At 31.7% G+C, this 12,982-nt stretch overlaps 1 protein-coding gene across 2 annotated transcripts in view; it reads left to right on the top strand.

The window, feature by feature from the left end:
- LOC108755973 (43 kDa receptor-associated protein of the synapse homolog) overlaps positions 1-11,986 on the top strand; it is a 16,543-nt gene extending 4,557 nt beyond the window's left edge. The window contains exons 2-10 of one of the 2 annotated variants that reach the window (XM_018499476.1): positions 2,536-2,755; positions 6,331-6,482; positions 6,848-6,994; positions 7,331-7,490; positions 8,002-8,202; positions 8,549-8,647; positions 10,024-10,215; positions 11,265-11,464; positions 11,626-11,986. In XM_018499476.1, the coding sequence (XP_018354978.1) occupies positions 2,536-2,755; positions 6,331-6,482; positions 6,848-6,994; positions 7,331-7,490; positions 8,002-8,202; positions 8,549-8,647; positions 10,024-10,215; positions 11,265-11,464; positions 11,626-11,833 (1,579 nt within the window). In that variant the 3' untranslated portion in view covers positions 11,834-11,986. Of the gene's footprint in view, positions 1-2,535; positions 2,756-6,330; positions 6,483-6,847; positions 6,995-7,330; positions 7,491-8,001; positions 8,203-8,548; positions 8,648-10,008; positions 10,216-11,264; positions 11,465-11,625 lie in introns of both variants that reach the window. The other variant, XM_018499475.1, reaches the window with a different exon arrangement.
- Positions 11,987-12,982: the final 996 nt, after the last annotated feature.

Here is a 12,982-nt window from a genome sequence, read left to right as displayed (position 1 = left end):
GCACGCGCGCACAGAGGCACGCGACTGTTTTGGGGAGAAGTTTAGCAGCAGGAGTAGAAAGTAATTTGTGACGGGGCGTGATTCTCACGGGGTTTCATTGAGCATCAGACATGAGATAATTCTGTTGTTGCCTTAATTAGTTCCAATGTCATATGATTACCGATTAATAGCAATATTTTCTGACAAAAATATGTAAGCGTTATTTAGAGGTACTTATAGTTACATTTGGTACATATCCTTAATGTACCAAATATACTACATATATATTTTAATATAAAAAGTTGTTTTTCTCGTTACGAAGATAATAGTCTTTTTTTTTTAAGGACGATATTGGCAATTATAATTACCAATACTTTCTAGACACTTTCTTCTAAAAAGTTATGAAAGAAACGTGATCTAATTTTATAAATATATTCGATAAACAAATTATTAATATGAAATTATAAGTAAATATTTCGAAAATAAGAAATATTTACTTAATAAAAATTTTTATTCCAAAATGAAGATACATGAAATATATCTTAAAGGATGTAAATGTTAATTAACACTCTCATTAATGTTGCAAGCATACGTAAAGCATATAAAATGTAGAACTATGTCAAATAAAACATCCTAATAAATATACGTAAAAAAAAAGTAAGAAGAAAGTATAGTTGATGATCGCAATTTAGGGCGAGTATACTCCAGGAAAGAATTTCGCTATATCTCAGCACAAAATCGAAAGAAAAAGGATACAGATAAATTTTAGTTTTCTGGGATATAGAGCAAATGTGCAGTGGTCGCATTGCAGTAGAGTAGGTAAGAACTGTGATTTTACACAGGGTGTCCCAGACATATCTACCTTTCACCAAGAGACCATTCGATCAATATGGAGTCAGTTTTCTTTTCCTCATAAAGAAGTAAAATAACTTTCTGGAATTCATGATCAATTAAACATGATCATTGGCTTTTTGGAGAACTTTTTGAATAGTTAGCGCACAAATGGTAATAATACCTCACTTTTTATTTTATGCAAATTATAAGTTGCCTTGATTTAACATTTTAGATGTGCCAAGACAATTACCGTTCGAAAGTTAGATCTCACTTTAAGAACTAGGTTACATAGTAAAATAAAATTTTACTATGTAAAGGGAGAAAAAATTTACATCGTGACTGAGAATTGATCCAGAAATTCATAAGTGAAGAGCGATGTGGTAGCTACATATAGCATACCCTGTGTACCTTGTAACTTCCCTAACGTGCAGTTTGCAAACTCAACCTCTGGGACGTCAGCCAAAAGCGGTTTATCACTGCGTGCTCCTTCCGTTCGTCCTAGAAATAAATTAAGAGTTTGCGCATGGAACCTATAAGAGGTCAGTTGCCCGCGTCTATCATCTAACGTGGACGTTTGATACACACTCGCGATATTGTGATGAGAAGTTTCACATCCAAAATAATAGTTCAATCATATTTCCTGCAATATTTTACGAATCACTGATTGTAGCATATAATAGAAAATTAACAGTAACTCTGGCTGGTAATAATTTTCGCAATACGTTTTTTGCTTAGTTTTAAGATGCTTATTAGCACCATTATTAAATCGATGTAATTTGTGAAGTTATTTTCCAGTTTCAGTTTATTACGTTTCAAGCCTGATAAACCGAATTGCGCAGTTTATAGAACTGATGAATGTATTTTTAAATTTACATACGAATATTAAGCACCAAGATCCGCCCAATCGATTTAATCGAAAATAAGATTCTCTTTTCTATTTGACTTTTTTTTATTCTTATCGGTCTAATTTCCACTTATAAAATTAACAACAATTCTAAAAATAATATTTATATATGTTTATGTTGATTAATGTATTGTAAATAATTGTATTATTTCTTAATTAACATTTAAACATTGCATTAGTTGTAAACAATTCTGTATTGCAAAAATTACAATTAATAACAACACACACACACACACACACACACACACACACACACACACACACACACATATAATATATAAATACTATTTGTATTTTCTTCTCGATATAATCCTTATAACTTTAATTATATCGCAAATATAGGTAATCTGAGTACAAAAAAAATTTCAAAATTCCTACGAAACTTAAGCGATCGATGACGTGAAAATATCACACAGTTCTTGGTTACGTCTTCTTTAAATTTCTTTCATCGGATTTACTGAGAGTATAGAATTCCATGGCTTGCTCTCTTTCAAGTCGATCTTTGCTATTTTTAAATCATCCATGATAGTGATCATTGTCCAAACAGATTTCCCGATAATATAAATTAATATCAATATCCGCTACTTTCTAATAATACCTTTTAATTTATTATACATTTATAAACCAAATAATACTTTTGAGAATTTTACAGCAAATATTCAGCTCGTAAAATCGAAAAACAGCGAAATATCAATTATAACGAACATCAAGTGGTTAAAATATTAAGTGGCCGATAATTGTATCATTTATCTAAAAAGTTAATTTGTGTCAACATCCATTCCATGATATATATCATTGAACATTTCAAAAATTTACAGCGGATCGGCGAGTCATCAACTCTCGGCGACCGCACTGCTGGGTAGCCCTGATGGATCGAGACATCCACTCGATGTCTGCGAATTCACTGAAGAGGATTATCGACATCACAATGGCAACGGTAATAATGGTCATTACCAAAATGGCAGATCGGGCACTGGTATATGGGAATGTCTCATAAGTTGCAGAAAACGGCTCGATCAACAATTAGCACGAAGGAGGGTAAGCATATATATTATATATATGTATATATATATATTTTTTATATATGATGTATTTACTCTTTTTAGTTCTCGTAGGACAAATGGAAAAATGAATGATTAAATTTAGTACATATGATATGATGTATAGACATTTTCAATATGCATATAAGAGTTTTACGACAAAATTACATCTGATGATTAATTAAATAAATTATGAAAAGATACATATCGAGCTTTTAATTAAATTGATATATTAAGCTTTTAATTTAATTAAATGGATTAAATTAGTGATGTAATAATAACTAATCATTTGATGAATATAAAACAAGTTATAAAAATTATCGGATTTTTATTATTTTTTTTTATGTATTTCATTACAATAACGAACTACTAATACGAATAATTACATAAAATATTACACAAATACATCAGATGTAAATATCATGTCTGCGATAGATATAAACATTGCCATTATTTATTATATTTTAATGCACGTTTAATTTCTATTCAAGTTATCAATTTATTAATAAAGCTCTTACTCTTCGAAATACGTGCCAAGTGTTTTATCTCGAAACGCAAGAGGCGATTATAATTTTAGACAAACACGCTTAGAAGCAAAATTGGCTGCATGCCACGATAACACTTACGGAATTATTAATGATCTTACAAATTAATTCAATTATAATTGATTCTTTAACTGTTATTCGACTATTAACCATTGAATCCGTTTAATATGTCAAAGCTATTGAGGGTATAATATATCAAATGAGTAACAGTATCTGAGGGTCCTCTCAAGCAAACGACGGGGCACATAACGGCTACATAACGAAGCGTATTTCGCGGACGAGCATGCTTTATCGGTCACTGTCAAGTTCACGATGTGCATGCCATAGCTGCGGTCACGCTATCCTTTCGTAACCACTAAAACCGAAGTACCGGTCATACTGTGTTTACCGTTCTGGATGCGTTTCACTCAAAGAAACTTATGATTTCGCGTCTAGCGTCTGACAGCTTATTCATTTGTTGCGCTTCATGTAGTAACAAGCGTAATTTGCGTTTACGTTTTCATCAAAGCTACACGATATCTCAATCAATATACTATAAGTCTATGTTTTCATCGAAGCTACATGAAATCGAAAGATGAGGTGTAAAAAAGTATAAAATTCATATTGTTAAATCATGTTATTTATAGAAACATCAAAATTTATAGTTTTGTCTTTTTTTAGTTTCTATACAAAACAGCTGTAAAAATTTAACATTTTCTCGTTACATTTCCGCATTTGCTACAATTTTAATAAATTGTCAAACCATCACAGTTCTAAAAAATTATTAAATTAAAAAGAAAAAAATATTTTAATGAAGAAAAAAAGAGAATTGAAGATAAATTCTGCTTCTTTTTAATTAATAATGTTAATGATTACAAGCATTAAAATTCATTCCAGTAATCTCGTGTGCAACCTGTTCGGTTTTTTAATACTACCATTAATAGTATTGTTATTTATTAGTATTATTACTTTACTGTTCTTAACATCACATTTCTCGATGCTTTGCAAGAGATTGCCGAGATTATGACAAATGAACGGGTTCGCATATCAGTAAATCTTCGTTTCGTTGTATATATGTCTATAATTTTTATAATGAACAAGAATTTGCCTCGGTCGTGTACACGCATGTGGATACATTTTTATGTGCCTTACGAGGCTATTTATATTTTATTGTAAAGTTTAATCTGCCGAGGACAAAGTTCATGGTCAAATCGATACGGCCTTCTATCTTTGTTCATATTATCTACGCTAGGGCTATTGCTGCATGATAAAAACCATAATACGTGACTTCTTCTTCCTGGATAAGGAAGTTATTTATCATTTGGAGCTTGTTTTACAAGACTTATAATTGAATAATATTGTTCAACGTAAATATGAATTTATCTATTAAGTGACAATTCAAGTAAATTCAGTATAAAATACTAAAGTATTCAATATGTTATATATAAAATACTTAATTCTATATTTTACTCTCTGTCTCAATTATTATACATGATATACCTAATTGCGCTTTTAATGTATGTGTTATAGATTAATTTTTATATAATTCTAGTTATACGCGCGCGCGCGCGCGCGAAATAATATTTAGTTTTATAATAATAATTAAATCAAATAACGATTTAAAACTTTTCCCTTAGAAAATTAAAAAAATATAAAGAAAGTTCGGAACATTTTTCATTCACTTCATTTTATTTACTATATAAATTGTTTTTCGCAAAAATATCCAATTGAAAAAATAAAGATTAATAAATTATTATAATAAAATCAAATTAAGATAAAAAAATTTTATTACTTGTAAAAAGTATCTATTATTTTATATTTCTATAAAATCACTAATTTTTTTCTAGATACTTTTTGTATCTTATTGTAGTTTTTTGTATCTTCTGTATAGAAATCCATCGCCTGGGATTGTCTGTTCAGTACCGTTGTTTTTAAATCTTCATTCTTCTCGAACCATTGAAAACCAAGCTTTACATCTTGAGATGAATAAAACCGTGGGATGTGTTGATATATAAGGAATCATTCACTTTCACGACAATAAGTGTGAATGCTCTGTAGCTCACACAATACAAAAAGTTTAGCAACTCAAATGAAAAATTTTGTAGTATCTTCTGTACTTTGCATATTTTGTGAATCAAGTGAATTTCACATTTTCCTTTATCTCAAAAAGTCGCTTGGTTTTCAACGGTTTGAAGAGAGTGAGAAGTTGAATTGAAAGCAGCAATGCTAAATTTCCAAGCTACACATTTTTATGCAAAGAACGTAAAAAATTTGTGCCTAAAAACAATGTTATAAAAAAGAAACGATATATAGAATACTATGTAGAATAAGTATGTAGATCACTTATCAGTAATAAATCTTTTTATCTTATAATTGATTTTTTTACTGACTAACGTTTAATTTTAAAACGTGCTTCATACAACGCCCTTTTTAAAACATTCTCTTAAAAAAAAAAAAATTAAATTTTTGACACTTCTTTTTGAAAGAATTATATAATATACAAAATTATATGTATAAAAACCTACATATTGTGCTCCGTGAAATTACGTTGTAAATTATAAACAACGGGTTTTACAATCATCGTTTTATAATTATCGTCTATTAATATTGCCTGTATAATTAATAGCGTAATTTCCTCTTTGGCTTGCCCATACGCTCTTGAACATTGCATCTCCGCTTAAGAGGGCCGTTATTAACTCAATGTCAATTTCATGAGCATCGATTCCAAGGTCTCGTTAGTCGTGCGGCCTCTGACTATAGTTGATATGAGGAAATGTACTAGATATCCGATAAATAGTCCAGATACAAGGACTCATGCAATCGGCGGAAATTCAAGGACTCATCGAAATATAAGACGTTAAATCACGCGATGTAAATTTCATAGATGAGTAATTTTAAAAAAGATGATAAATAATTAATAAAATTTTGTTTCCCACGACGTTTGAGCTCATTCTTTAACACCCTTTACGAAGATGATCGTTGCACGATAAATAAATCATCACGTGCAGTGAATAGGACACGTGCTGAAATTTCATTATTTTTGACACAGGTGGAGCAAGGTTTAAAATTGTACAGAGCTCATAAACAACAAGCCGCGGTTAGAAAATGGAGAGGCGCCTTGAAGAGTATCAGACATCGTGAGGATAAATTCGCTCTTCTCGGTTACTTGTATCAAGCGTATATGGATTGGGGCAAATACAGGTAGATCATAGCATAAGTTGTTAATGTATTTTCCAGTTTTTTATCGTCTTTATTGGCACTGTTTGCACATACGTAAAGTGAAACGTGTTTCTGCATTATTAAAAGTAATCTAGAAATAAACAAGAGTAAGAAAATCAAACCGGAGACCTATATATATTTTCATATAAAAAGTATATACATATAAGTATATTACGATATATTATTAAAAATTAATACACGCATTATATGTATAAGAGTATCTCGTTTAAAAGTAGCGTTAGTTATCTAATTTTATAACTATTTTTATCTCCTTTTCCTCTTTGCAAAGTTGTTGCCCTTCCAATTAAAGCCGCGATTCTCCCATCGTGTAATTTTTCTCCTTTCAGAGATAGCATCGAATTCGGTAACAAGCAATTATGCATTTCGGAGGAATTGGATTCGCCGAACATGCGGGCAGAAGCGTATTTAAACTTGGCCAGAGCTCACGAGAGATTAGGTGCCCTGGATAGAGCGTTAGATTACGCTCGGCACAGGTTTGAACCTCTTTCATTCATCATACAGCCTACATAAACGATGTAATGTCAACTTTCAAAAAACCTAATATACACGCGTAACGTACGATGTATCTATATTTAACTATTATAACATAGTCAGTAGTTATTGATAAAATGTCGATATAAAAGAAATGCATCTAATGAGCAACCTCTGATTACGAAGTCAGTGGTGACAGTTCTAAGTTTGAGAAGAGCTAATTGAGTCCTTTGTAATCAATAGCCGAATGTGACGTCAATTGTTTAAGCGATGATTTGACTACCCATACGTGTGTACGTGTGTATTGTGCTAACATCTATAATTTTGCATTCTCGCAGCTTGTATAACGAGTGCGATCAGTGCGCGACTGCTGGATTAGTTCACTTAACCGTAGGCAGAGTCCACTTAGAGCTAGCAGGATTCTGTAAAGCCTTGGAAGCATTTCAAAGAGCCCACAAAATCGCCCACTCCATTCAAGATCCCTCCTTAGAACTGCAGGTAATTAGGTTCCTTTGTTTGCTAGTTTTTCTTCTTTCGCACGAGTACACAAGCGCGCATTATTGTCGTGTTGTTTGTTAATTAATTGCGCAGGAACGATTAGAAAAGCAGCAGTTGTGTCTTGCGAGATAAACTGAGCTCGTTTTTCATATCGCCTGATCTTTATTTCATTTCTCGAATAGTCAATTAGCTGCATCCTTAATTCACTTGTTCGTGTACTTGTTACGCTATCTGGATACTCGAGTATATCAATTGATTAACACTTTAAAAAGTAATGTAAAATTCTGTTTTGTAACGTAATAAATTCATAATAAAACATTCTTTATTAAATTGTGTATTTCTGTTTTTATAATATTGATATCTAATGCTGATACAATAAAAAATTTCTCTTCTTTCTTTTATAAAATATGTTTGAAGTAAGACTCATATAATTTTTTTTATTGATAATCTCTCAATCTATCCGTCCAGGATAGTGAATTCGTACATCGATTACGTGTAATTTCTTTTTCAGGTATACGTCGGTCTGTCGGAACTCTTCTGCAGATTACAGGACGCGGATAAGAGCGCAAGATATGCGGCGAGAGCTTACGATCTCTCCAGAAGTTTACAGCTGGGAGATCTGAATTCGCGTCATCATAGGGCGGCGTTATTACAAATGGCTGCGGCACTCAGGAAAAAGGGAGAGCTTGGCGACGCTCATGACTACTGTTCGGTAAAGTTCTAACTTAAAATTTCTCAAGAGAAGAAAAAAAAAATAAAAAATACTTACGCCATTCAAAGAAAGCGCAAAATTGCGTTCTCTTAAACAACTTAAATCAAAACATTTCTTAGAAAATATTACAAACTTTTTCACAAATTAATTTTTATTATCTCGTAATTTTTTCTTCTCAATCGCACGATGCATGCTTTGTCGAAAATAATATCTTTAAAAAAAATTCCATACGAGTCGCGTCCTGTAATTCATAGGGGATGTTTCAGAGAAGATTGTATTGGTTAATCGATACCATGCACAATAATACAATTTAACCAATCAATTGTCGTTTATGCATTATGCACAGGAGGCAACACGGTTATCGCTAGTTTCTGGTGACCAGGCCAGTTACGCTCGAAGCATCCGTATTATGGGAGACATTTACAGAAAGAAATCGGATATAAATGTGAGTAATTCATACTAAGTTATCAGTATGTCTTTCTCTTTAGCTTTCACATTAAATTTTCTAACAATGATATCGCAAGTAATAATATTCTTTTTTGATCACATTAACTACAGATATACAATTAAATATATGATTCTCTATATAAAATTTATTCTAAAAGCACAATAATATGTTTGAGGCTGAAGCCTTTTCTTTTTCAAATATTCATATGTAAAGATTGAAATGCGTAATCACGCAATAAAAAATATCACTATATTTATTTGCATATTGCATCAAAAACGTTTCAACAGATAGATTTTTTATCGGCATTCACGTCAAGTACTACGATGCTATCAGAACAATTCACAACCTCATTGTTCGTTCCAACATTGTTACAGTACTGTCATCGGCGATAAAAAAATGCCATAACTGAAGCGTTCCTTTGCATGTCACGCATGTTACAAAAACGACTTTGTTCGGGTATCACGCTTGCAGCGCATATCCCGCATATCCCGCTTTCGTTTTGTTTTGTTGGCTATAAAATTCTTTGAATGTTGTTAAAAAATGAGTGACAAAATTTTGAAAACATCCACTTTTAACGCAAAATATTGAAAGCGTGATATTTGTGTATGTAGTAAAATATTTAATTAAGATTTGGAAATATTTCTACACAAAAATATTCATAAAAAAATATTAATGTTTTTATTCTTTAATATTTTCTTTAATGTTTTACGTTCATATTATATAGGATGGGTCAAAATACGTGATATAATTGGAAAGGGGATTCAAAATAAGCTGAAATAATAAAATAAATTCTTTTAAAGATCCGTTTTTGAGAAAAAGGACTTTGAAATTATTTTTGTATTTGAAGAATAAAAAAGATAGAATATTAGAAATAATCCGTTACAATTTGCTCTTAAATATGTAAGAAATAAAATTATTCTTCTCCTCACACAAATTCACTTGGCTATCTTAAGGGTCAACTGATTGATATTGGAAATAAAATTAATAAATAAACTTATTAAACAAATTATTAATCAATTCTTTATCAAATGTCATATAATTTACTAAATTATTACGTTATTATGTTTTAAGAATATCATATGTTAAATTTCTATCTATCTCAATAAATTCATATAATATTTATGTATATCTATAGTAAAGTAAACGTTATCATCACAAATGTTAACAGCGATGTTTGAGCTTCATTTGTTACCTGCGCGAATGCCATATATGATTGCGCTTTTGAGCGATAGAAGCTGCCTGTTGAATTTAATGTCTGTCTTTTAGTTGGCGATCGTGATGCATATACAATTAGCCTTTAGTTCACGCATCGCGTACGCCGGTCCGCTTGTCAGAACGATAACATCGGTGAGATAAAGATGGACGTTTTGCAGAAAGCATTCCGACAGTACGAGAGCGCGATGGGCTCGGCGGCTGCGACCGGTGATCGACTGTGCCAGATGGAAGCTATGGACGGTGCGGCGAGATGCCTGGAAGCTCTAAGGCTTCAGCACAAAATATGCAATTGCAGACCCCTCGAGTTCAATACTAGGCTCCTGGAAGTGGCGGGATCGGTTGGCGCCAAGGTAAATTGTCAATACAGATCGCGGATTGTGACGCACGTTCGTTTCATATATTTCATGTGAAATAAAGAGAAAGAGAGATACAAAGGGAGAGAGGAAAAATCAGAGAAGAGCGATGTACTGTGAAATCAATTTCCCTCCCCAGATGTGAAAACTTGAGAGTTTTCATCTTTTCTTTTGTCCTCGGAGATCAACAGAATTCGAAATAAATACAGTAAAGTAAGTTTCTTTGTTCGTTGATTTGCGATAAATCGAATGTGCTGAAAGCAAAGTTAATTCCATTGATTTTTATGAATTAATAAAATTTCATCATATTCCTTATCTCGCAATTTCGTGATATTATAATCGAAGACAACTCTAATTTGAAGATAAGATTTGAAGATCTCTTCACCGCTGAGATTATACATTACTTAGAATAGGATTTTTAAGTTGATAAAATTTGAACAAGAGCATCAGTAATTGAAAAAGCTACGACGGAGGATAGACACGGATTCTTTGCATGCATTTATTTATCTGTACATCTAATAATAAAGACTACCGTGAGTTCCAATGAAATACCAAAAGAGCTATCGGCATTACAGCGCCGCTGGTACGTCGCGGAAGTATTCCATACATATATTATCATACTCACACTACGGGCATCGAATCTTCGCGCTATTTGTGTCTACGAATCAATGGAGCCGGTTTTCCATTTTGACGTTGTACATGCAACCAATAACGTAAAATAATACAGCTCGGTGCTGCCCAAGACTCGATAAAGATTATTGTTAATCTGTTAAAACGATAAGGTATTTCGTTATTCATAATTTATTATCATATCCTTTCTACATACAATAAAAACCAAGGATTAACCGAAGAATAAGTTCAAGTTCTTACTTTAAAAAAGTGTTAAATTTTTCTTCAAAAGGAAAAAAGAAAAAACAAAAGAAACAAAGATATCCCTAATAACATTCTAATGCTACTAAAAATGTCAGTATATCACTTATATGATTTTCAGTGCGAAAATAATATGTATTCAATATATAAGATAATGAGAATCTGATTATTTACAGCTTCTAGTGCGAACAGTCAGGTCCAGATTGTCGAAAATTTATGGGTCTTTGGGAGACGAGGAACAAAAGGGACATTATGAGAGATTGGCGACTGCGATGGAGGAAGATTTGGAGTTACGATGCGGAAGCTGCAATGAACCTTTCGGTCTGGAAGCTGATTCTCTGGAAGCATTACCTTGCTCTCACATATTACACGCTCGGTAAGACACGCGGAAAAAAACTGGACTATTTTTCTGTTAAGAAACAGAACTAAAACAAGAATCAAGTATAATGTTGTGTAAAATTCTAATTGCCAATTCGATTTTCTTTCGAAAAACTATTTTTACTATTTTTATTTTCTCGTGCAACATACATTTGGCAGATGCGCATATGACATCTTGAAGAGACGTGACAAGAAGAAGAAACGTTTATGTCCCGATTGCCACAAGTCTGTCAGTTCACGGCTGTACCTGCATTGCGAAGATCCTCATGGCATGAATACTCTAAATCATAGTTCCTTGAGCCTGGCGTCATTGAGGGCCAGCAGCCTAGCAACACTTGAGGACTGTCATGCGACGAGTAGTGTTTAAAGAAAAACATGCGACATATTTCGTTTATTTTAACGCGTTGGTATCCGCATGCGATTAGATAACTTTAAGGAATCATAATGTGGAAGATGAGAAAGCCAAAGGAAAGTAGTACGATACAAAAGATTTAATGGCAATAAAAAGTGCACGCCTCGATCCAGATTGTTGAATATAATTACTTCCCCTCTTCCCCAACAAATCTGTCGTATGATTTTATTATCTATATAAAATAATCAAAGTAACTAGATGTTTTTGTCGATTTGTTTCATATTTATATAACAAAAAAAAATCACTTTTTCCGATGATTATAAAAATGTAAAATGCGAAAAATTTACTCATATTTTACTTAATTAAAAATATATACATATGAGCAATTTTTTCTTATTTCTTCTTGAACTTAATTTTTTGTAAAAAGGACTAAGCGAAAATTATTCTTTTAATTATTTTTTGTTTTCTCATTATTTTTTTACCAAATAGTAATTTAAAGAAACTTATAGTGGATGTAACATAAATAATAAGTAAAATTTGTAAACTGTAAATATTATAAAATGGGCGAAATATGCAAAAATATGCTATATAAAATATACAGGGCTGAATTCTCAAAACGCAATATTCTTACACAACAAATTTATATTTAATTTAAGTTAATTTCTTTATTAGTCAAAAAAAAAAATATGCCCTAAATGTAGATATATTTTAATTTAATCACAAAAAATAAACCGAAATTACTGAATCAAATTAGATTTGTTCGCTTGCTGCACTTTTTGCACTCAGCATCTGTGCTTTCTCTCTTTTTAATGTTCAAATATATATATTCATCTCGTTTTAAGAGCAAAAATTTTTGGAGATTTCAAGGAATTTCAAGTAACACGAGTAAAATTATCGTCTTCATAATCAGAGTGCACGTGCAACAAGTAAAAAGGTATGTTATATATATATATATATCATCAAAAATGTCATTCAAAATACTATTTCTTTTAATTACATCTTATACGTTTTCGAGACCTGAGAGTATAAAATCACGAAAATCGATTGTTTAGCAATTTAATTTATTTATAAATTATGTAAATACACATACCTTGCTAATATTACAAACAAATTATGTATTTCGTTTGCGTGATTCCTATTTTCGGTTCGTCACGATGCGCGGAG

The sequence above is a fragment of the Trachymyrmex septentrionalis genome, unplaced genomic scaffold (assembly GCF_001594115.1).
Source record: "Trachymyrmex septentrionalis isolate Tsep2-gDNA-1 unplaced genomic scaffold, Tsep1.0 scaffold9, whole genome shotgun sequence".
NCBI classification, from domain to species: Eukaryota; Metazoa; Arthropoda; class Insecta; order Hymenoptera; family Formicidae; genus Trachymyrmex; species Trachymyrmex septentrionalis.
Note: the sequence above shows the minus strand (reverse complement) of the source record. Positions and strands in the feature narration are given on the sequence as shown.